This window comes from Salvelinus alpinus, chromosome 19, assembly GCF_045679555.1.
Source record: "Salvelinus alpinus chromosome 19, SLU_Salpinus.1, whole genome shotgun sequence".
NCBI classification, from domain to species: domain Eukaryota; kingdom Metazoa; phylum Chordata; class Actinopteri; order Salmoniformes; family Salmonidae; genus Salvelinus; species Salvelinus alpinus.
In genome coordinates this window covers 26166213-26191857 of record NC_092104.1, presented here as the reverse complement: position 1 = coordinate 26191857, position 25645 = coordinate 26166213, and the positions used below count along the sequence as shown (strand labels likewise).

Sequence of the window (25645 nt, the reverse complement as noted above, 5' to 3'; positions counted from 1 at the left end):
GTTTTTGAAGTTACAAGCCTGAAACCTTGAACATAGACTGCTGACGCCCTGTGGAAGCCATAGGAATTGCATCCAGGGAGCTAATTTTTAATATGACCTTTCTCTTGAATTTCTAAGAGGATGGTCTCTCAAAAAAATTCTGGTTGGTTTTTCTTTGGATTTTCTCCTACCATATCTGTTGTGTTATATTCTCCTACATTATTTTAACATTTCTACAAACTTTCTTTCCAATGTAACCAATTATATGCATATCCTGGCTTCAGGGCCTGAGCTACAGGACATTTACTTTGGGCACGTCATTCAGACAGGAAGTGGAGAGAAAAGGGGCCTAACCCTGAGAAGTTTAACAAACTATAGTTTTGGCAAGTCGGTTAGGACATCTACTTTGTGCATGACACAAGTAATTTTTCAACAATTGTTTACAGACATATTATTTTACTTATAATTCACTGTATCACAATTCCAGTGGGTTAGAAGTTTAATTACACTTAGTTGACTGTGCCTTTAAACAGCTTGGGAAATTCCAGAAAACAATGTCATGGCTTTAGAAGCTTCTGATAGGCTAATTGACATAATTTGAGTCAATTGGAGGTGTACATGTGGATGTATTTCAAGGCCTACCTTCAAACTCAGTGCCTCTGCTTGACATCATGGGAAAATCAAAAGAAATCAGCCAAGACCTCAGAAAACAAATTGTAGACCTCCACAAGTCTGGTTCATCCTTGGGAGCAATTTCCAAACGCCTGAAGGTACCACGTTCATCTGTATAAACAATAGTATGCAAGTATAAACACCATGGGACCCGCAGCTGTCATACCGCTCAGGAAAGAGACGCGTTCTGTCTCCTAGAGATGAATGTACTTTGGTGAGAAAAGTGCAAATCAATCCCAGAAAAACCGCAAAGGACCTTGTGAAGATGCTGGAGGAAACAGGTACAAAAGTATCTATATCCACAGTAAAACGAGTCCTATATCAATATAACCTGAAAGGCTGCTCAGCAAGGAAGAAGCCACTGCTCCAAAACCGCCATAAAAAAGCCAGACTACGGTTTGCAACTGCACGTGGGGACAAAGATCGTACTTTTTGGAGAAATATCCTCTGGTCTGATGAAACAAAAATAGAACTGTTTGGCCATAATGACCATCGTTATGTTTAGAGAAAAAAGGGGGAGGCTTGCAAGCCGAAGAACACCATCCCAACCCATGAAGCATGGGGGTGGCAGCATCATGTTGTGGGGGTGCTTTGCTGCAGGGACTGGTGCACTTCACAAAATAGATGGCATCATGAGGAAAGAAAATTATGTGGATATATGGAAGCAACATCTCATGACATCAGTCAGGAAGTTAAAGCTTGGTTGCGAATGGGTCTTCCAAATGGACAATGACCCCAAGCATGCTTCCAAAGTTGTGGCAAAATGGCTTAAGGACAACAAAGTCAAGGTATTGGAGTGGCCATCACAAAGCCCTGACCTCAATCCTATAGAAAATGTGTGGACAGAACTGAAAAATTGTGTGCGAGCAAGGAGGCCTACAAACCTGACTCAGTTAAACCAGCTCTGTCATGAGGAATGGGCCAAAATTCACCCAACTTATTGTGGGAAGTTTGTGGAAGGCTACCAGAAACGTTTGACCCAAGTTAACCTTACTAGGGTACGTGGGCGTCCCACCTGGCCAACATCCAGTGAAATTGCAGAGCGCCAAATTCAAAAACAGAAATACTCATTATAAAAATTCATAAAACATACAAGTGTTATACATCGGTTTAAAGATTAACTTCTTGTTAATCCAACCACGGTGTCAGATTTCAAAAGGCTTTACGGCGAAAGCATACCATGCGATTGTCTGAGAACAGCGCCCAGCCAAGTAGGGGAGTTACACAAGTCAGAAATAGCGATAAAACGAATCACTTACCTTTGATGATCTTCATATGGTTGCACTCACAAGACTCCCATTTACTCAATAAATGTTTGTTTTGTTCGATAAAGTCCCTCTTTATATCCAACTGCCAACTGTAAAGTTTGGTGGAGGAGGAATTCATTAATCCACAGGCTCAAACGCAGGCACAACAGGCAGACGAAAAATCCAAATAGTATCCGTAAAGTTCGTAGAAACATGTCAAACGATGTTTATAATCAATCCTCAGGTTGTTTTTGGCCTAAATAATCGATAATATTTCAACCGGAAAATAACGTCGTCAATATAAAAGGTAAACAAGAAAGTCACACTCTGAGTCACGCGCATGAAAAACCTCTGGGACACTGTAGGGTCCACTCATTCAGAGGGGTCTTACTCTCTCATTTTTCAGAATACAAGCCTGAAACTATTTCTAAAGACTGTTGACATCTAGTGGAAGCCATAGGAAGTGCAATTTGAGTCCTAAGTCAATGGATACTGTAATGGCATTCAATAGAAAACTACAAACATAAAATAATCCCACTTCCTGGATGTATTTTTCTCAGGTTTTCGCCTGCCAGATCAGTTCTGTTATACTCACATACATTATTTTAACAGTTTTGGAAACTTTAGAGTGTTTTCTATCCAAATATACCAATTATATGCATATCCTAGCTTCTGGGCCTGAGTAGCAGGCAGTTTACTTTGGGCACACTTTTCATCCGGAGGTGAAAATAGTGCCCCCTACCCTAGTGAAGTTAAACAATTTTAAAGGCAATGCTACCGAATACTAATTGAGTGTATGTCAACTTTTGACTCACTGGGAATGTGATGAAAGAAATAAAAGCTGAAGAAAAAAAATTCTCTCTAATATTATTCTGACATTTCACATTCTTAAAATATACTTACCTAAGACCCCCTGTCTTAGGTAAGTATATTTTAAGAATGTGAAATGTCAGAATAATATTAGAGAGAATTTTTTTTCTTCAGCTTTTATTTCTTTCATCACATTCCCAGTGGGTCAAAAGCTTTTAGTAGGATAGTAGGTTTTTAGTAGGATTAAATGTCAGGAATTGTGGAAAAACTGAGTTTAAATGTATTTGGCTAAGGTGTATGTAAACTTCCGACTTCAACTGTATATAACTCATTGGTCTTTCTTTCTGTCTTCTCTACAGTCACAGCGGCAGCAGCGCAGGCCTCCCCAAACACCACCACCTGCCCCCCTCACCACACCACCTGAGCAGCCTCCCCTCCTCCACCCCGGCCCTGCCTCTGTCCATAGCCAACCTCTCTACCTCGCACTATTCCTCCCTGCGAAGCCCGGCCCATCGCCATCCGGCCATGTTCGCAACCCCCGCCACACTGCCGCCACCTCCGACCTTACCCACTAACAGTCTTGTGGTCCCTGGGCACCCTGCTGGCACCCCCTACCCAGGTAAGATTGCCCTCCTGACATCTCTGGTAGCAAGGCTAGTCCGTCTGCCTGTCTTGGCAGCGAGAGTGTAGAAACTGGACACGTTCAGCTATGTGTGTATTCTCCTTGTAGTACTAATATGTTTTCTTAGACTTTGCTCTATAGTTATTTGTGACCTGTTCTCTTTATAAATTAATAATAAATCAAATCACATTTTATTTGTCACATACACAGTTTACAGCAGGTATAAAAGGTGAAGCAAAATGCTTATGCGCTAGCTCCCTCAACAAAGCAGAACGTTAATCAATATAATAAATGTAAGAGTAAAAAATAACAAGTAGTAGAGGTAATAATAGGTAATGGTAATGATCTAATGGGACATTTGAGAACAAAGGGCTATTCTGTAACATTAAGTAGCAATTCAGCCAAAGTAACAATCTAATGTGATTTTAAAGTCAATTGTTGCAGAAATGTAAACCCAACTGTACAGTAAAAGCATCCAAGTACAGAGGGAATAAAAGTGAATTATGTGATATTAAGTAGATGTTAACATACCAGGTTACATTGACGTGAAACCAGTGTTGGGGAAGTTACTTTGAAAATATAGTTTACCAAGCAACCAATTACTTCTCAATGGAAGATGTTGAGCTACACTAAAGCTACCCTTAAGAAAAATATAGTTTACTTAACTAAAGTGATGTTGAAATATTTGTTCACCACATCCAAACTACTTCGTGAAAAATTATCATATCTAAATCTGAAATGTCATAGACTACAAATTGCAAGAACAGATCACTCTGGAGTCAGATGTTAACAGAATGTGTAATTTAGCCTATTAAACACAAAAACTATGTTTCAAGTGAGAATTAGGCAGGTCTGATGCCGAAAAAGAAAGGAAATTCTTGCCTACTGCACCCACCTATATTTTATTTTGGCAAAAAAAGTAGTGTGTAGTTCCAGTAGTTAACTACATCATTTACATTACATTTTTACATTTAAGTCATTTAGCAGACGCTCTTATCCAGAGCGACTTACAAATTGGAAAGTTCATACATATTCATCCTGGTCCCCCCGTGGGAATTGAACCCACAACCCTGGCGTTGCAAGCGCCATGCTCTACCAACTGAGCCACACGGGACATCACTACTGTACATGGCAAAAAGTAATTAATAACTAGTGAAAACACTACCAATATTGGAATTTAGTTCAACTACCACCAAGCTACAGCAAAATGTAATTAAATTACTAAACTCAGCAAAAAAAGAAACGTCCTCTCACTGTCAACTTTATTTTCAGCAAACTTAACGTGTAAATATTTGTATGAACATAACAAGATTCAACAACTGAGACATAAACTGAACAAGTTCCACAGACATGTGACTAACAGAAATGGAATAATGTGTCCCTGAACAAAGGGGGGGTCAAAATCAAAAGTAACAGTCAGTATCTGGTGTGGCCACCAGCTGCATTAAGTACTGCAGTGCATCTCCTCCTCATGGACTGCACCAGATTTGCCCGTTCTTGCTGTGAGATGTTACCCCACTCTTCCACCAAGGCACCTGCAAGTTCCCGGATATTTCTGGGGGGAATGGCACTAGCCCTCACCCCCCGATCCAACAGGTCCCAGAAGTGCTCAATGGGATTTAGATCCGGGCTCTTCGCTGGCCATGGCAGAACACTGACATTTCTGCCTTGCAGGAAATCACGCACAGAACGAGCAGTATGGCTGGTGGCATTGTCATGCTGGAGGGTCATGTCAGGATGAGCCTGCAGGAAGAATACCACATGAGGGAGGAGGATGTCTTCCCTGTAACGCACAGCATTGAGATTGCCTGCAATGACAACAAGCTCAGTCCGATGATGCTGTGACACACCACCCCAGACCATGACGGACCCTCCAAATCGATCCCGCTCCAGCGTACAGCCATCGGTGTAACGATCATTCCTTCGGCGATAAACGCGAATCCGACCATCACTCCTGGTGAGACAAAACCGCGACTTGTCAGTGAAGAGCACTTTTTGCCAGTCCTGTCTGGTCCAGCGACGGTGGGTTTGTGCCCATAGGCAATGTCGTTGCCGGTGATGTCTGGTGAGGACCTGCCTTACAACAGGCCTACAAGCCCTCAGTCCAGCCTCTCTCAGCCTATTGCGGACAGTCTGAGCACTGATGGAGGGATTGTGCGTTCCTGGTGTAACTCGGGCAGTTGTTGTTGCCATCCTGTACCTGTCCCGCAGGTGTGATGTTCGGATGTACCGATCCTGTGCAGGTGTTGTTTAAACGTGGTCTGCCACTGCGAGGACGATCAGCTGTCCGTCCTGACTCCCTGTAGCGCTGTCTTAGGCGTCTCACAGTACAGACATTGCAATTTATTGCCCTGGCCACATCTGCAGTCCTCATCATGCCTCCTTGCAGCATGCTTAAGGCACATTCACGCAGATGAGCAGGGACCCTGGGCATCTTTATTTTGGTGTTTTTCAAAGTCAGTAGAAAGGCCTCTTTAGTGTCCTAAGTTTTCAGAACTGTGACCTTAATTGACCACCGTCTGTAAGCTGTTAGTGTCTTAACGACCGTTCCACAGGTGCATGTTCATTAATTGTTTATGGTTCATTGAACTAGCAAGGGAAACAGTGTTTAAACCGTTTGCAATGAAGATCTGTGAAGTTATTTGGATTTTTACAAATTATCTTTGAAAGACAGGGTCCTGAAAAAGGGGTGTTTCTTTTTTTGCTGAGTTTAGTTGAACTACATATCTCATTACTCTCCAACACTACCTGTAACCATTCAATTATCATTTTATGATCTGGTAAGTGAAGTAATTTATTACAATTGCACATGCACATGCAGTAAAGAAGGGAATGACCATATATAAGACTCTAATGTATATCCCATTACAAATGATAAAGGCATATTTTTTTTAAATGATGCCCCTCCATGTTACTCCAAGTACAACTTTTTATCAAGCAATTTCTCATTTGTGTCCTGGTTTTATTTGGCAAAAAACATGGATCTCCTTTGTTAATTCTTGCATGCAAGATGGCGCCAACAGAGATGGTCATCTCGCTTCAGGTCTTTAGAAAACTATGCAGTTATTAGTTTTTTTATGAATTATTTCTTATTTGTTAACCCTGAAAATCTCAAGTGTTATTACATACAGCTGGGAAGAACTATTGGATATAAAAGCGATGTCAACTTACCATCATTACGAACAGGGATACGTCTTTCCCGAAGCGAATCCTTTCTTTGGACCTCCACCCTAGACATGTGATCTTATCCCAGAAGCCGACCCAAAACAACGCGGTCGCCGCAGGAAAGACATACGGAGCGGCCTACTGGTCAGACTCAGAAGGCGAGCACACCATCCACCTCTTCCGGGCATATTACTCGCCAATGTCCAATCTCTAGATAACAAGGTGGACGAAGTTAGGGCACGAGTTGCCTTCCAGAGAGACATCAGAGATTGTAACATTCTCTGTTTCACAGAAACATGGCTCACTCGGGATATGTTGTCAGAGTCGGTACAGCCACCCGGTTTCTTCACGCATCGCGCCGACAGAAACAAACATCTCTCTGGTAAGAAGAAGAGCGGGGGTGTATGCCTTATGATTAACGACTCATGGTGTAATCACAGCCACATACAGGAACTCAAGTCCTTTTGTTCACCCGACCTAGAATTCCTTACAATCAAATGCCGACCGCATTATCTTCCACGAAAATTATTTTAGATTATAGTCACAGCCGCGTATAACCCCCCCCCCCCCCCAAGCAGATCCCTCATCGGCCCTGAAAGAACTTCACTGAACTCTATGTAAACTGGAAACCATATCATCCTGAGGCTACATTTATTGTAGCTGGGGATTTTAACAAAGCTAACCTAAGAACCATACTTCCTAAATTCTATCAGCATACCGAATGCGCGACAAGAGCTGGTAGCTTTCTGGATCATTGCTACTCGAACTTCGTGATGCATACAAAGCCCTGCCTTCGGCAAATCTGACCATGACTCCATTTTGCTCCCAGCCTATAGACAGAACCTAAAACAGGAAACGCCCGTGCTCAGGTTAATACAATGCTGGTCTGACCAATCGGATTCCACGCTTCAAGATTGCTTTGATCACATGGACTGGGATATGTTCCGGATAGCCTCCGAGAATAACATTGACATATACGCTGACTTGGTCAGCGAGTTTATTAGCAAGTGCATCGGAGATGTCGTTCCGTCTGTGACCATTAAAACCTTCCCTAACCAGAAACCACAGATTTATGGCAGCATTCACGCGAAACTGAAAGCGCGAACCACTGCTTTTAATCATGCCAAGGCGACCGGAAACACGACCGAATACAAACAATGCAGCTTTTCCCTCTGCAAGGCAATCAAACAAGCAAAGTGTCAGTATAGAGACAAAGTAGAGTCGCAATTCAACGGCTCAAACACGAGACGTATGTGGCAGGGTCTATAGTCATTCACGGATTACAAAAAGGAAAACCAACCCCGTCGTGAACACCGATGTCTTGCTCCCAGACAAAGTAAACAACTTCCTTGCTCGCTTTGAGGACAATACAGTGCCACTCACACAGCCCGCTACCAAAGCCTGTGGGCTCTCCTTCTCCATGGCAAACGTGAGTAAAACATTTAAACGTGTTAACCCTCGCAAGGCTGCCTGCCCAGACGGCATTCCTAGCCGCGTCCTCAGAGCATGCGCAGACCAGTTGGCAGGTATGTTTACGGACATATTCAACTAATCCCTATCCCAGTCTGTTGTCCCCACATGCTTCAAGATGGCCACCATTGTTCCTGTTCCCAAGAAAGCTAAGGTAACTGAACTAAATGACTATCGCCCCATTGCACTCACTTCTGTCATCATGAAGTGCTTTGACAGACTAGTCAAGGACCATATCACCTCCACCCTACCTGATACCCTTGACCCACTCCAATTTGCTTACTGCTCCAATAGGTCCACTGATGATGCAATCGCCTTCGCAATGCACACTGCCCTATCCCATCTGGACAAGAGGAATACGTATGTAAGAATGCTGTTCATTGACTACAGCTCAGCATTTAACACCATAGTACCCTCCAAACTCGTCATTAAGCTCGAGACCCTGGATCTCGGCCCCGCCCTGTGCAACTGGGTCCTGGACTTTCTGACGGGCCGCCCCCAGGTGGTGAAGGTAGGAAACAACATCTCCACCCTGTACTCCCTGTTCACCCATGACTGCGTGGCCATGCACGCCTCCAACTCAATCATCAAGTTTGCAGACGACACTACAGTGGTAGGCTTGATTACCAACAACAACGAGACGGCCTACAGGGAGAGCCTACAGGGAGGAGGTGAGGGCCCTTGGTGTGGTGTGGTGTCAGGAAAATAACCTCTCACTCAACGTCAACAAAACAAAGGAGATGATCGTGGACTTCAGGAAACAGCAGAGGGAGCACCCCCCATCCACATCGATGGGACAGTAGTGGAGAAGGTGGAAAGTTTTAAGTTCCTCGGCGTACACGTCACGGACAAACTGAAATGGTCCACCCACACAGACAGCGTGGTGAAGAAGGCGCAACAGCGCCTCTTCAACCTCAGGAGGCTGAAGAAATGTGGCTTGTCATCTAAAACAATCACAAACTTTTACAGATGCACAATCGAGACCATCTTGTCGGGCTGTATCACCGCCTGGTATGGCAATTGCACCGCCCTCAACCGCAAGGCTCTCCAGAGGGTAGTGCGGTCTGCACAACGCATCACCGGGGGCAAACTACCTGCCCTCCAGGACACCTACAGCACCCGATGTCACAGGAAGGCCAAAAAGATCATCAAGGACAACAACCACCTGAGCCACTGCCTGTTCACCCCGCTATCATCCAGAAGGCGAGGTCAGTACAGGTGCATCAAAGCTGGGACCGAGAGACTGAAACAGCTTCTATCTCCAGGCCATCAGACTGCTAAACAGCCATCACTAACATAGAGAGGCTGCTGCCATCATACAGACTCAAATCTCTGGCCAATTAAATAAACGGACTTAATAAAGGTATCACTAGTCACTTTTAATAATGCCACTTTAATAATGTTTACATAGAGGTATCACTAGTCACTTTAAATAATGCCACTTTTAATCATGTTTACATCCTACATTACTCATCTCATGTATATACTGTATTCTACACCATCTACTGCATCTGCCTATGCCATCGCTCATCCATATATTTATATATACATATTCTTATTCATCCCTTTACATTTGTGTGCATTTGTGTGTAAGGTAGTTGTTGTGACTTTGTTAGAATACTTGTTAGATTTTACTGCATCGTCAGAAATAGAAGCACAAGCATTTCGCTACACTCGCATTAACATCTGCTAACCGTGTGTATGTGACCAATACCATTTGGTTTGATTTGCGTAATCTGGGCTGAAGAATAGCTTTAAGTGAAATGCCAGAGGATATTTTCTGGTCCGTAACACTGCATGCTGTCAGCTAACTGTTCTTTTATGGCAAGTCAGAGGAAGGGCATGTTAGGTAAGATGTAAGCTGTTCATATTGAAGCTGACTTTTAGTTCTACTATTATGTTAATCTTGTAATATTTACATATTTTTGTCATATGTAACATGTAGCAGAATTGTATCGTCATATGATTTTGTATCTGTATAAGAGAAATGATTGTTGTCAATTATTCTTTATTGAATTGATACTCTTTTAGTGTGTATTGTACTATAATACACAGTGCTTGACTTGGACTGAACTGAAATAGGTGCCGGTACTCAATTTGGGTGCCGGTACTGTTTATATTTAGGTGCAGGAACTCCATAATACTTTTGAAGTAATATTCTATAAGAGGAACAGGAGCTCAAGCAGTAGAACATTTGAGATGCCGGTACTCAGCTCCGGTGAGCTTCTGCCCAAGTCAAGCACTGGTAATAGACATTTAAGGTAATAGTAGTAGCTAGGATATGTAGCATTAGTGGAGGGAGTCTGCTGTGTTTTCTGCTGAGGTGACTCTTGGTTCTCTCTTGTCTTTAGATACCAGCCTGTTGATATCATTCAACCAACCAATCATGTATTGCCAGCCTCATTCGGGGATTCTGATTGGCACATTGTCACAGGCAACTCTCTTACCACCCCCAATGAGTCCTCACGTAGAAAACCCTCACAGCATGAGCTGGAGAAACAGAGAATGCCAGGTGACTATTCTTTCTTCTCTTCTACCCCGTTGTTAAGACTGACTGGCGTCCGTGCCTTTCTTGTGTCTCCCTTTTTCCCCCTTTTCTCGCTCTCCTTTCTTGCAGAGCTTGACCTCCTGCGGCAGGAGCTGAACAACCGCTTCCTGGTTCAGAGTTCAGAGGGGTGGAGCCGGGGGCCGTCCTCCGCGGGGTCCCCGCTGGCCCCTGTGTCACTCCTGAGGGGAGAGTTTCACCAACACCAGCACATGCATCAGCACCAACACACCCACCAGCACACCTTCACGCCCTTCCCGCCCAGTCTGCCCCCGGCCACCATCATTCCTCCGCCCACCGCACCCCCCATGGTGCGTACCCCAGCCAGAAATGTGAGGATAAGTAAAGCTCCCATATAGTACTTCAACCCCCCTCCTCTTCCTCGTCCTAGTCACCCCAATCGCCAAATGCTCACCCTCCTCACAACCGATAGGGCCAGAGCCTGCCCTCCTTCCCCACCCAAACATTTGCTATCCATTCCCCCCTCTGCTGGTTGGGTCTCTTGGTCTTTTGCATATTGTCACAGGGACACTGTAACAGTGCATTTTTACAGAGAGTTGAGGAACAGGAGGCAGGGGCACCTAGTCATCACTACAGCCCCATAATAAGGCTCCAACTAACCCGTCATCTCCCCGCCACAGTACACATGTTTGTAGTGGTTCATCCTCAATGCTGAAACCAGACATAACACAGGCGCCTGCTGCATATAATACTACAGTATATAATAATAGACATTATGCTTTTGGACCAGGGTTTTACATATGCATTAGCCTATATAGAGGGCTGAACTTCAAAAACATTACAATGCACAAAGGCTCACTATATGCCCCTTTCCTTTACAACACAAGGGAAGCCTGCCCAAACCAACATACGCCAGTACAGTTGATTCAATGTATTCATCATTCTCTCGATGAACATGACATTTTTTGCCCTGGAACAAAGGAGACCGATTGAAGGGAGTATTTTTATTGTTTTCTTATGGATCTGTTTGAAATGTTTTTGAATGTTCTGATTTCCCTGCCATGCACCAGAAACAAAAGGGCCTTCCAACAGATGTGTGGCGTGACTGCCATGCACTGGGGGCTAATGCTCCGCAATGACAAATTCAAAGCCTGTGGTTACACTCAATGACTTCATTCCAGATGAAAGGGAGTGACGTCATTCGGACTGTTTTGATCATGTATAATAGCTTCAGTGCCTTTTTAACCGTCATCAGGCAGCATCGAGTCAGCCATCGAGTCAGCTATCAAGTCAGCCATCGAGTCAGCTATCAAGTCCCGTCCCGTGTGGCTCAGTTGGTAGAGCATGGCGCTTGCAACGCCAGGGTTGTGGGTTCATTCCCCACGGGGGGACCAGGATGAATATGTATGAACTTTCCAATTTGTAAGTCGCTCTGGATAAGAGCGTCTGCTAAATGACTTAAATGTAAATGTAAATGTAAGTCAGCCATCGAGTCAGCTATCAAGTCAGCCATCGAGTCAGCTATCAAGTCAGCCATCGAGTCAGCTATCAAGTCAGCCATCGAGTCAGCTATCAAGTCAGCCATCGAGTCAGCTATCGAGTCAGCTATCGAGTCAGCCATCGAGTCAGCTATCGAGTCAGCCATCGAGTCAGCTATCAAGTCAGCCATCGAGTCAGCTATCGAGTCAGCTATCGAGTCAGCTATCAAGTCAGCCATCGAGTCAGCTATCGAGTCAGCTATCGAGTCAGCCATCGAGTCAGCCATCGAGTCAGCTATTGAGTCAGCCATCGAGTCAGCTATTGAGTCAGCCATCGAGTCAGCCAGGGGCAAAACATTGGCAGCTCTAAATCGTAAAAATGTTCCCTGGAAAAGTTAGGGGTATTCATCCATCATTTGGAAAGCAATAGCAATCTGAGAAATCCATTCAGACACGACTCCCATTTATGCCCTTTCAGCATTAGTGTAATAGATATAATCTATCATGTCATGACCCCTAATTAAGAGGCTATGGTCCATTTAGAGCATGGGGCTTTGCTGCATTGCTTTGTGGAATCTAACATGATCCCTGTATGTTAGAAATGCCAGGAAAAGGGCTTAGCTTATGTACATACAGTGTAGAGCTATCTGATAAGCAGTCAGGGAGACTGTTTAGTTTAGATTGTGAATCTCTCAGTCAAAAAGCATGTGTGCTGCTGTTGTTATCTTCTGTCTGGAGCTGATCCCTTCATTCCTCTATATGGCAGCCAGGCATTCTTTATATGCACTCTGTCTCTTTTCATCTTCAGAGTTATTTCCTCATCTTGCTAATGCTGTATGGCTTTGTGCACTCACATCTGTATGTTGTGGCTGATGCATTGGTGTTACAATGGGATTTAAGACTGTTAATGTATTCTGTTTTATTGAGACTGTGTTTTTACTTAACCCATGTTGTTTCCCTCCTCTCCTCCCTCCAGCAACATTGCTGTTTCACTTTAATTTTACTGCTTGTTTAGAGAGACAGGAGTAATGTTGTGGTTGTTTTTTAGTGTTTGTCATGATGTGTGTAGTTGGATCGGTCCAGCTGTGCTCACTGTGAGCACTCCATGTCATTTCAACTATGTAACGGCCCTTGGCTAATAGCTGTAATGAATGAAATTATGAATCCTCTGTATTTGTTTATTGTTCTACGCCATCAGGCAGCTGGCCCTGCCAAATGGAAACACTGAGTGTCTATTTTCCCCTCTGTCTTCTTAGGAAAAAGAATATCATTAATTGTTTAAAGATGAAATACCGAGCCTTAATTATCCAAAGCTGTTTACAATAAACCTCTGACAGGCCCTGTAAATTATAAAGCATGAGTTTTATAGACAGCCATAAAGCCACTAGCGAGTATTACTCCCCCAGTGTAAAACATAAAACAGGCCCGAGCTGAAGAAGGAAACGAGAAGGTACAGAGGGAGAACTGGTTTAATGAGCTCGGAAGCTGTCTCAGCGTTTCCACTCAATAGGGTGTCTGTGTTTGATTTGGAACAATTATCGCCCGCAAACACAAACACAAACCCGCCGCTGTGACCGTTCTCTGTGGCGGATGTTGAATGGCCCCGCTTCGCTGGGAGGCCAGGCCCAGTCAGAGGAGCTATGCCTAGTGTTGAGCGAGAAAACCGCCTCCTTTCCCGCCCATGTCACAGGGGGGAGACACACACACACACACACACACATAGAATTAACTGATTCATGTACGTCTCGTTTTTCCTTTTTTATGAAAACCCAAACCAGCGGCGGTTTGTAAAAACACTCACAAAAGTACCTGCAAATGGTTTGTCTATTTATGGAATAGGAATAAGTTACTGTCAGTTGCAATTAGCAGGTTTCAAAATAGAGGAGCAGTTTTGGCTTACATGCAGTCACACAAAGTCCCCATTCATACATGGGAATTCTCTCTCTCTCTCTCTCTCTCTCTCTCTCTCTCTCTCTCTCTCTCTCTCTCTCTCTCTCTCTCTCTCTCTCTCTCTCTCTCTCTCTCTCTCTCTCTCTCTCTCTCTCACTAACTGACAAATATGTAAACTAGATTCCCATGGCTTGGCCTCATGATCAGATACTGTATATGAGGCTATAGTCTTTCTGTTGAGATCCTAATCTCATTATTCTATTAGTATGCTTCGGAAAATGTTTCATTATATTAAACCATTTGAGTCGTTCAAAGTTATTTCAGTCTCATGCTGTACATGTTCAAAATGAGCTCTCTTGAAAATGTAGTCGAACCAATTTAATTTCACCTATCAAAGACTGACTGTTCATATACCCAGAGTTATATGATGTTACGCATAGAAAATGTTAATGTCTCTGAGATTTCGCTCTCTGAGTCGTCACACACACTAAAATGGCAACCCCCCATAGTATGTATGTGTCTCTGTGTGCTCCGTTTCCATAACAGAGATCATTGTAAAACCCTACATCTGTCACAGCCTATTAGTTTCACGTCTCCAAATTTTCCACCTAATAAGAAACATAACTCAATCTTCTCGTTTTACACTGAGGCCTTTAAGTAAGGTAGAGAGAGCTCCCCCCGCCCAAGCATAGTACTGTCTCTAGGCCTAACTCAATGGCTGTTTTTCTGTGCTGCAGACAAATTGGAAAATCCCTAATATTGGCAGTCCATTTGATTAGTCATATCACTGATGATTTAACTTAATCTCAATCTGCAGTCTGGCTGGCCAGCCGCACGCTAAAGAAAAACAAAACATGACCCCAGAATGCTCAGTGTTTCCTTTAAGCCAGCTGCTGTCAGACTTCCTGGTCTTTTGATCTAACTGATGTTGTGCTGAACTTCCTCTCTCCTGTGTTGTTCTGTCACTGAATAGGTGTAATGGGATTTTCTTGTATTCCTTGGATGGTCTTTAGTTTATAGATGCAGAGTTCCTGTTATTGTTATTGGTCAGTTTGGCATCACTGACGTCTTACTCTGCTTTCCCATTCTTTTTTTCCAGTTCGACAAATACGCTCCAAAACTGGACAATCCATTCATTAGACATTCAAATGTAAGTTAACTATTTCCTTTCAACTTCCATCACCATGCTTTTAGCATGTTTTCTGTCAAATAGTTACTGTGGTTAGATATTTGAAATTTGGAGAAAGAAAATATCAATTTATTCTTCTACACGTGTTTATGTGTGAGTGTTGTCTCTTTGCGTCTTGTTGTAATCTGTTTTAAGAAGTGGTTGTGTGTCTCCTCTCCCCCATGCAGTTCTTCCCCTCCTACCCCCCCACAATGCCAGGCATGCCCCCGCTGCTCCCACACTCAGGACCCTTCAGCTCACTGCAAGGAGCCTTCCAGCCCAAGGTTAGCCCCACAGACCTGCACACACACACACGTATGCATTGCGCACACGCACACAAACACACATGCACACAATACACATGCGCGCATGCACACACACTCACTCATTCACTCACACAATACAAAAACACCACATACACACATGCATTTTTTTCACAAACACACCCGCACTGGCAACTCAGCATTCTGCTCATCATCTCACCCAAGAATGAGGCTAGAATTAGGGGACCTGAATACCACCAAAGCCTTCCTTTACAGTCTGTGTACAGGGCAGCAGGCAGCTGCGTTTCAAGTGAACCAGCCTGACAAATCTGCTCCTGCTTCTTTTTTTCTCACTATAATAGACTATGCAAACAAGGCCTGTCTTTAAGCAGTGGCGGGCGGCTCAGGCCCGCCACTGTGCAGGGGGAGATAAGCAGCCGTGTGTGTATATGTGTATGTGTATATATATATGTGTGTGTGTGTGTGTGTGTTAGTGTGTGTGTGTGTTAGTGTGTGATGATTGGGGCCTGGCAGGCGCCCAATAGGCTCTGACCCTGTTGTAAGCCACCAATCAAAGCTGGCCTAAATCCCCTGGTTTTATTCCCTACAGGCTCTATAATGGAGGTCTTTTGTTTCCTGCCTCCAGATGGTTAGAGTACAGTACAGTTAGCCCCCTCCATCCCTCCATTCACCACCTACAGCCAAACGCTGGGCACCACTGAGCATCAGGAGAGGGGTTGGAAGATGGAGGGTGGAGGGTGTGGTGCTAGGAACCACCTGGGATCACCTAGTACTCTGGGATGGATTAAGATCTAGGCATTCTGGTTCTTCTAGACCTCAAAGACAGAGATCTATAATTTGCCGTCTTGTTGATTCTGTACTGGAGACCTCCTAGGAGTGCACGTCACATACAGTTGCTTGCTTTGCAGGGTCTCTTGGTGTGAATCAATGCAGAAGAGGCAGTGTTTTGGAGTGTGTCTATTGTTGGTGTTGTCATTCTGTGCAAAGTCCCTTTTTCCACCATCTTCATTTGCAACACTCTGCCTCTGTCTTTCTCTCTCTTCTTTATCTATCCTCTCTTTTAGTCCTCTAACCCCATAGATGTAGCATCCCGTTCGGGGGCAGTACCTCACACACTCCTACAGAAGGACCCACGGGTACGTAGCCTACTGTCACTGTCCCTCGAAAACACCAAGCCCATGCTTGATGCTTTACAATGGAGATGAAGGAAGTATAGATGATTGTGGCTGTGGGTTGATTATGGTTCATGTTTTCTTCTTTCAACAACACAGGTATCGGATCCTTTCAGGACAGCAGTTAGAGTAAGCCATGATTTCATTTGTCTTCCATGCACTGTCAAATTTACTGCAGTACCAAGTACCAACATGTCATAACGTTGAGTAAATTCTACAGTATCATCGCGTCATAGCATTAAAGTGTTGGGTTTAACCTAGAATAATTTGCTAACTTCCAGAAACCTGGCAAGTGGTGTGCGGTGCACGTCCAGATCGCCTGGCAGATTTACCACCATCAGCAGAAGATGAAGGTGAGCGTGGTGTGTGTGTGTGTGTGTGTGTGTGTGTGTGTGTGTGTGTGTGTGTGTGTGTGTGTGTGTGTGTGTGTGTGTGTGTGTGTGTGTGTGTGTGTGTGTGTGTGTGTGTGTGTGTGTGTGTGTGTGTGTGTGTGTGTGTGTGTGTTAGGCAGAAGGAGGCCAAGGGAGGGGAAGGAGGGACCCACCTGATCCTCTGCCAAATGTTTTATTTTCCCAAGGATTCCTCTCTTTCTATGCCTATTTATGTAGCGGCCATTTTGGTTGTAGTTTGGAAGACTCCTCTTGTCTCTGTCATGGTGTCACTGTCATAGGCACCCCGTCCTCATGGGGTTTAGTGGGCCTAATCAGCTTACCCTGATGTTGTTATGGCACAGTGGGTATGTGTTGGGCATGTAGAGGCATTATGTACTGTATGTTGTCCCTCCTCTCTGATCTCACACAGTGATTACATCACTGATTATAGCAGATTACAAGTCCCTCCTTGAACTATGAAATGACTGGCGTCAATTATTGTTAATTACTACATTTGCAAACACTGACAGTGCCACTCTGTTTTCTTTTCTTTCTCATCCTCTACCTTTTCTTTCCCTTTTATCTTCATCTCCCTCGTGTTCCCGCTCTCTCTCTCTCTTTCTCTCTCGCTGCCCACTCTCACCCCTTCTCTCTGACAGCAGATGCAGGTGGACCCTCACAAACTGGACATGAATGGAAAGCTGGACCTGTTCAGTCGTCCCCCTGCCCCAGGGGTGTTTCCTGGGTTTCCCTACACCCACGACTTGGCACGACCCATGTTCTCCTCCACAGGTCAGTACAGGGCTCATGGTCCTCTACCCAGCACAGGGCTCATGGTCCTCTACCCAGCACAGAGGGACATGTCACAGGGTCTTTAGGGCTATTATAGTTTCAGATTTGAACGCTTCCTTTTTGTCTCCCATTGACATCTATGAATGAGACATGAAAGTCCGGCTCTCAAGTCAGAATACCACCCCTACTGCCAACAACCCCACAATTCTGGTGATGTGGACGCCATACCAAATCTACCAAAGCCCATAGTACCTTTCAGAGCTTCAGGTTGAATTATGAGTAGGTCTACTGTTGTCCAATAAGAGTGTAACTCTATGCATATAGACAGATGTTTACTTCCTGGTTACCTGTCACATTTCTTCACACTGGTAATGACACACGGTGTATTAGTGTTCAGCTGTGTTCTATTCTTCTTTACCTGCCCTAGTTGAAGTGCTGTTGTTGTCAATTTTGTCCTAGACATGTGATGTGGCCATGAATATGGATTCTTCTCTATGGTTGCATCCTAAATGGAAACCTATTCCCTACATAGTGCACTATGTAGGGAATAGGGTGCCATTTGGAACACAATTATTTGTGATAATTGACTGGTAGAACCTGCCTTGAAGGCAACATGGAGGCGGATGCCCTTTAGCTTGTAATTATGCAGTATTGTGTCCTGAATTGGCTTGTAATTGGCTCGTTCATGAACCATTCATGAAATATGGGTGAAGAACGTTTTGTAAGAGGTCAACGTCTGTTCATAAAAAAGCCCCCCCCCATCCTAAATGCATATACACGTACGAGCGCACACACATCCACAAACACGTGAGACTATTGAATATTATGCTAATTGCTATCAAGCCTTTCTCAGACAACCACTGTTAACCCTATGAAACATCAGATATCCTTCACTGTATTTTTGGTGGTTTGTCCTCTTTTTGGATGCCTAGTTAGAGGTTATGACAGATGACTACTGACACCACTATCTGAGTGGAGACACTGAGATGACATGGTCGGTCCACTCTCTCTGGAAGCAAACTACTCGGTTTCGTCCTTCCGTTATATCGGCATCGAACTCATCACCCTCTCTAGGAGAGGGGGAGACCTCGACAATTTATTGTTTAAACGAGAGGCTGTCTGGAGCTTTCATTTAAAGACCTTTGCTCCCTTCGGTCTCAACGTAGACTTTGATCTGAAGCCATTCTTGTGATTATTGTGATTTTTCTATTCATTGTAAATGTTTGTAGGCCTATGTAGCCAAATTGTATCTATGACCGTATGCTATCCATTTATGTTTTTTATATGTTCTATTTATATCTGTAAATTAACCAATGATATCAAGCCACACCCAGCCATGATTACAGACACCTGTGTGTGTTCTTTGACACTATATAAACTAGTGACCCGCAGTGTTTGTCATTATACCCTGATGAAGACAGCTTGTCTGTCCAAACGTTGGTTATTAGGTTATTAAATTATTGCATCTGAGCTCCTAGAGTGTATGGCTCTCCTTTTCTTTTTCAACTGGCCTTGGCTCACTGTTACACACGGCAGGCTGAAATGGAACAAATCAAATACTTTACTATTATCTGATGATGATTTCACAGTACCTGTAGCATCTGCATGCTGTCTTAAATCTCTGGATGGGAAAGACAAAAACCAGACTGAGGTATCTCTCTCTCTCTCTCTCTCTCTCTCTCTCTCTCTCTCTCTCTCTCTCTCTCTCTCTTTCTCTTTCTCTCTTTCTCTCTCTCTTTCTCTCTCTCTTTCTCTCTCTCTTTCTCTCTCTCTTTCTCTCTCTCTTTCTCTCTCTCTTTCTCTCTCTCTCTCTCTCTCCTGTAGGTTCTGGCCATCCGGCCGCCTCCCCGTACGGCCCCTCCCCCCACCACAGCGGCTTCCTGCCTCCCAGCCACTTGGCAGGTAAGTGGAAATAGCACCACATTTTCAATCCCAATTTTTCCTTTTTTACTTTCTCTCTCTTTGTTGCACTCATATTGAGAATACTACTACAGTCACATTTTGTTGTTTGTAAAATAAGGTTATAATAGGGAAATAGAGGTTCTGGCTAGTGAAGACATCCTGCTCCATATCTCACACTCAGTTTAACTTTAGTGCTGTGTAGAGAGACCTCATGAAATCTATCCCCGTGATTCATAAAAGATACCCTTGAGTTACCCTCCTGCCTGTACTGATGTGGAAGGAAGGCCACTCTGGGCTTGTTATGGTAGTTTTTCTAATTTCCTGACTTTATTTTCTAGCTCCTTTGTTCAAGGGAAGGTTTTTTACTGCACAACATTTCATATTGCCTTGGACTTAGGCAGATGGCCTCAGAAAATATGCCATTTTACCTTGAGGCTTCTTCTTATGGCCTCTTCCAGTTCTGCTCGTCTCTTTCACAGACAGAGTAATGGAGGTTTTTCTATTATTCTGTATTTCCCATCAAATAGGTTGTTAGGCTTCAGTGCAGCAAGGTGATTTCACGGGATAAGCTCTTGAGTCAATCCAATTTGAGTTTATAAACACTTGGTGCACAGGGGAGAAATGTTGAGGAATTATGACACTCCTCAAAGATTTTGGGTGAAATTCCTGCCCAAAGAACTAATTCAAGTGTGACTTTCTAGCTGTTGTTTGCTGATATATTGACAAACTGTTGCATTGCATTCACCACATAGTGGAAGTCTTTCAGAACTAGATTAAAGGATCATTCATCATTGATTTAACCTCTGGCATTTTCCAATATGCCTTCTTACTCAATCTTGATAATGTTGTGTCCTGATTCAGGTAGGTATGCATACCTTTCCATTTTGAGTTCTATGTACACTTCTATGTAAACTAGGTTTAACTAAGACACTCGTAGTAGAAAATGTGCTACGTAGAATGATAAAGGTTTCTTCATCTGGAACCATTTTTGGATCCAGGTAGAACATTTCCCCCCAAAGAAGAACCCTCAAAGAAACCTTTAACCTGGAAACATACAGCCGAAGATCCCTATGGTTCTAGGTAGCACATGTTTTCTCAGAGTGTGCAGGTTCAAATGGAAGTGTCAAACACTGAAGCATCTCTAAAGCCTACTCAACAAACATTCTCCATTAAAGCAGCTGTGTGCCTGACTGTTTGAGACCTCCAAATCCCCTGTCCGATTGTAGTCCAGCTCCAACCTAGACCCCATCGTACTCAGTCTCCCATCAGGCAGTGCTTCCCTAGAATGAGGGTCAGATATTAAAGGCTCCGCTCCATTACGGACAGTGTGGGAGTAAATCCAGTGTGGCCAGAGCAGGCAGCAAGCCTCGCTAGCTAGCTACATACAGTAGGATTAGAGGAAGCAGGATAGCAGCGCTAGAAAACCCACAGCTCCGCTTGTAAGAGAAAAGCAGAGTGGAACGAGTGGTCGGGCTCCTCCAGCCGGCTCAGCTAATCCCTGTTTGGCATTTTGCAGATCCTTTCAGTCGCTCCAGTACCTTTGGCGGCCTCGGCAACCTTTCAACCAGTGCCTTCGGAGGATTAGGCAACCCCTCGCTTGGTAAGCGCCAGCCCCCCGCCCCTCCCCGAGTGGGCCAGGGAGGAACGAAATCAAGGCACTTAGTTCTGCATCAAATGCCAAAATAAAACTAACACGGAGGAACAAAAAGGCAGGCAGCACAGCTCTCTCTCTCTGTCTCTCCGTCCACCCCCCTCCCCAGTAGCTTGGCTTTAATCTGACAGCAACACTGCCAACGCACACAGCACTCACAGGCTTTCTGTTAGGTTGCTATTCATGTATTAATTATTCTAAAAGCCCCCTCATCACCACTGTGGAGGGTTTTCTCCCTCTCTCGCCCTCTCCCTCCCTCTCTCTCTCTCTTATTCTCCTCTGCCAAATCAGTTGCCCTGTAGCAAAATGGATTTCAGTGAAATAGACACCCTGTGGAATGCTAAGGTCTCCCTGGCTTTTCACTACCCTCACCCCAGAGGGTAATTGAGTCCCCCCCCATCCGCCCCCTTTCCAGTGAAAAGGCCCTGAGAGAGGAGTGAATGGGGGAGCAGAGCAGAGTAGGGTCTGTTTCAAGCAGCTAGAAGTGCAGAGGGGGAAGCCATTAACCTGGCCAGTCTTTGTAAAGCAGAGCTGCTTGCAGCAAGAGACCGCTCAGAACTCTCAAGACAAAGACAAAGCTGCTATTGTGTTGATTTTCTTTTTCTTTCCTCTTGTCTTCAGTCTCTCCATCTTATGTTGTGTGTCCAGGAGGGAGTTTAGTTTGGTTCGCTTACACTCTTTTCTCCCTGTCGCCTCTCCTTCAGGCTCCAACAGTGTCTTTGGCCATAAAGAGGGCCCAGGGGGCCTGCCAGGCTTCAGCAGCCCTCACCATGACACCTGGAACAGGCTCCACCGGACCCCACCCTCCTTCCCCACCCCTCCGCAGTGGCCCAAGTCTGCAGACACGGAGCGCAGCAACTCAGCAAACAGCCACGAGCGTGAACGAGAACGAGAGAGGGAACGGGAACGGGAGAGGGAGAGAGAACAGGAAAAAAGGGATTCATCCATCAGCAAAGAGGATAAGGATAAAGACAGGTATGTAGTTTGTATGAATACAACTCTGAATTATTTGTATTAGTTGTAAGTAACTCAAGTGTTTGTTATTTGAATGCAAATTTTCATTCACACATATTTCCAACTAAAGTAAAAAAATAAAATAAAAACTCCATTCTAACCTTCTGATAAATACACAGTGTTATTTTGTTTGTGCCCCTCAGAGATTCGATTGACCGTAACCGCCACTCCAACCGTTCGTCCCCTGCATCGGCCCCAACCAGCTACCAGATCAGTAGCCTGATCCGCTCTAACAGCCAGAACTCCAGCGACTCGGGTCGCCACCACAGCGGCAGCGTGGACCGGGTACGGGAGGCAGAGAAGGAGCTCCCGGAGCGCCACCGAGAGGTGGCCATAGTGGGGGAGGTCAAGGTGAAGGAGAGCCGCTCCCCTGGAGGAGGGAAGGAGGTGACAGACAGAGACAGACGCTCCTCAGAAGACTCCAACAAACCAGCCCACCGCACCCCCTCCCCCTACTCCAAGGCTGTCCTATCTGAGACAGGCATGAAAATGGCTGGTGGCCCCCCACCCACGCTACTCAAGGATGGGGACAGGGACAGGAAGGAGGTTCGTCCTTCCTCTGGGGGGGACCTGCTGCTGCACAAGGTGAAGAACGACATGAAGATCAAGGAGGAGCGCAAGGAGGACCAGGATGTGGTGGTGGTGAGCTCCGAGCCTGGCCCTCAGCCTGCTCCTCCTCCTCAGCCTCTACCTCCTCCACCTCCCCAGCCTGGTCACCACCACCACCACCACCACCACCCTCCTCTGTCCCAGCAGCCCCCGCCCCCCTCTCCACGCTGCAGTGAAATGCCCACCCACGGCTCCCTGCACGGGGTGCACATGGCCCACTCCTTGCCCCTCTCCATGAGCGCCATGCACCAGATGGGCAGTCTCAACGTGCTGGACCGGGCTCGCATGGCTCCATTTATGGGGGTCAGCCCCCTGGCTGCTGCTGCAGGGAGGGACCGGATGCCCCACCAAGCCTTCCCCTGGGACCCACTGAGGGAGGCCTACCGCAACATGGACCTGCAGCGCAGGATGGACTTCCATCTGAGGGCGGAGCAGGCCCAGCGCTTCCCCAGCATATACGAGCAGGAGCGGGCCTACCGGGAGAGAGAGGCCCACGACTACTCCCACCACGAGCACCTGCTGGAGGTACGGCGGGAGCACGAGAGGATGAGGCAACAGGCAGAGGAAAGAGAGCGCCAGCACCTGAGGGAGGAGCTGGACCGAGCGCGGCTTCACCAGCTGCACCAGTCCCCCATGGAGGGACACCTGCCACACATGCCCCCCTTCATGCCCCACCTGGGCGGCATGCCCTACCCCAGACTCAGCCCCTCCACTGGACACAATGGCCTGCTGAACCGGACGCCCCCCACCGCCGCACTTAGCGCCCCCCCTCCACTAGTGGCAGCAGGGAGCGCCAGACCAGCCTCCCCCAGAAGGACTAGCCCCCTCACCACCCAGGACCCCCGAGATTACTCCCCCTCCCGCAACCCCAAAGAAGTGGAGGCACGGTAGCTTTACATACAGACAAAGGACATGGATGCTTAAAAAGACTCACTCCCCAATTTGGAACCTTCTAGAGCGAACAAAATGCACTGCTTTACAATGGAGAAAGGCATTAGTAAACGAGGAAACAGTATGATTGTACAAAGGAAAGATTTGTAAGGTTGAAGAAGCACATGCCATGATTTTATTTGACATGGACAGGCTGATGAGAATGTTGGTTAGAAGAACACGAATCAAAAAGTATGTGTACGTTTGTTTCCGACATAAAATTTGATATTAATATATTAATCTAAAACCTTTTTCGATTTTGAGCGAAAAGTGAGATTCTGATTAAAATGAGTTTGTACATTTCCTATCCTTGTTCCATGTATAGACATAATTTTTATGAATTTGTATTTTGTGCGTTAGTCTCTTATTTTCAATATCCCAGTCCATTGTGAGACATATGAAAGATGATGCTCCACAGTACAGACTGGACTTTTTACCCTTACAACAGTAATATAACCTCATGGTACATGGAAATACTCATTTGCATTTTATTTGCTTTGCCTTTGAGATATGCAGACAAATATATATTACGAGGTCTTTGTTCGGTCTCTGTAAAGAAAATTCATGTAAATATCTTGTTGATATTCCTTGCAGCAAAATTACAATGTAAATTTATTAGGCTTTTTAAATGTTTCTAGAAAAACTAATTAAATCAAAACTGAACCACTTGCCGGTTGGAAACCATGGTAACAGACGATCCTGTCCAATGGGAGGGAAGGAGGGCGGGCATCAGAAGGGGGCTGGAATGATCATCTGCAATCTATGCAAAGAGGCGCTGAGCACCCCGATGGAGAGCCACCTGGAATGGAATGGACACTGTTGGATAATGTTGATTCAGTGAGAGGAACTTGGAATAACTCAACATGTTTTTTTTCCCAATGATGGCCATGGAATTATAAACCTACAGACTTCCCCGTTACAGAGAAACTGTACCAGAAGCTTACATGCAGCCCCAGTAAAATGAATTGACAGCAAAGGAAGACACTTTTGATTGGCCGGCAATAGGACTTTCTCTGTCGACCGTTGTGGTGTTGTGCAGTTGTTGTTTTTTAGACTTGTATACAAAACAAGTAGAGTTTTAGGCGTGCAAAAAAAATGAAAACGAACATTCATGATTTAAAATTGTACGGAATAAAGTTTGGACCTAATATCTGCAGTTTGTTGCTTTTTATTCACCTGTATGATCATTCTCTGAGACCAGGGTTACTGGCTGTAACCCCCTCCTAATTGTAGAATGGTGATATAACAATAATTCACAAATCACTAAAGGAATACATTTTTCATGGATTTGCCAATACTGCCAGTGTCTTAGCTGGCTCATTTCATTTAGCACATTGCTAACAAATCATAAAATAAATACAATGGAGCCAAGGAGGGTTCTGTTCTAATTCTGTTCATTTGACTGTAATCTCACATGGATCAGCTGCAGATCTCTCACAGGTCTCCTGGGGGATCGATGGGATTGGGAAGAGAGGCAATAGAGGGTGGGACTAATAGGACATTGATTTTGTAAGAAAGCAGGTTTTAAGTGTTTGTGTTGCAGGTAACCGCTATTGACTGACGGACGAGCGGAGTATTGACCTGCGGTCTGGACTCATTAAGAGGAGCCATGCCTGGGAGAGAGGCAGTGGGTGTTAGAGGAGAGCCTCTCTCTCCCCTGCCCTCTCTCTCTCCCCCATCCTCTCCCCACGCTCATCTGTTTCGCTAATGAGCCTGGAAGGTCCACCGCAGCGGTCCAAGAGGGGTGCACATAGACATCTACTCCCGCTATCAATGAGGGTCTCTCTCTCTCTTTCTGTCTGTCTGTCTGTCTGTCTGTCTGTCTCTGCCTCACCTCCGAGCCCTGATAATCCCCCTCCTCCACCCCTAACCCCTCCTCCCTCTCTCTCTCTCTCTCTCTCTCTCTCTCTCTC

At 45.2% G+C, this 25645-nt stretch overlaps 1 protein-coding gene across 7 annotated transcripts in view; it reads left to right on the top strand.

The window, feature by feature from the left end:
- fbrsl1 (fibrosin-like 1) overlaps positions 1-24880 on the top strand; it is a 476892-nt gene extending 452012 nt beyond the window's left edge. For 3 of the 7 annotated variants that reach the window (XM_071354122.1, XM_071354121.1, XM_071354118.1), the window contains 12 exons: positions 3068-3327; positions 10583-10842; positions 14939-14989; positions 15196-15291; positions 16356-16427; positions 16563-16592; positions 16745-16816; positions 17494-17626; positions 19451-19528; positions 21045-21128; positions 21884-22154; positions 22337-24880. In XM_071354122.1, coding sequence (XP_071210223.1) covers positions 3068-3327; positions 10583-10842; positions 14939-14989; positions 15196-15291; positions 16356-16427; positions 16563-16592; positions 16745-16816; positions 17494-17626; positions 19451-19528; positions 21045-21128; positions 21884-22154; positions 22337-23693 — 2764 coding nt within the window. In that variant the 3' untranslated portion in view covers positions 23694-24880. Of the gene's footprint in view, positions 1-3067; positions 3328-10316; positions 10478-10582; positions 10843-14938; positions 14990-15195; positions 15292-16355; positions 16428-16562; positions 16593-16744; positions 16817-17493; positions 17627-19450; positions 19529-21044; positions 21129-21883; positions 22155-22336 lie in introns of all 7 variants that reach the window. The other 4 variants (XM_071354120.1, XM_071354119.1, XM_071354124.1 and 1 more) reach the window with 4 other exon arrangements.
- The last annotated feature ends 765 nt before the right edge of the window (positions 24881-25645 follow it).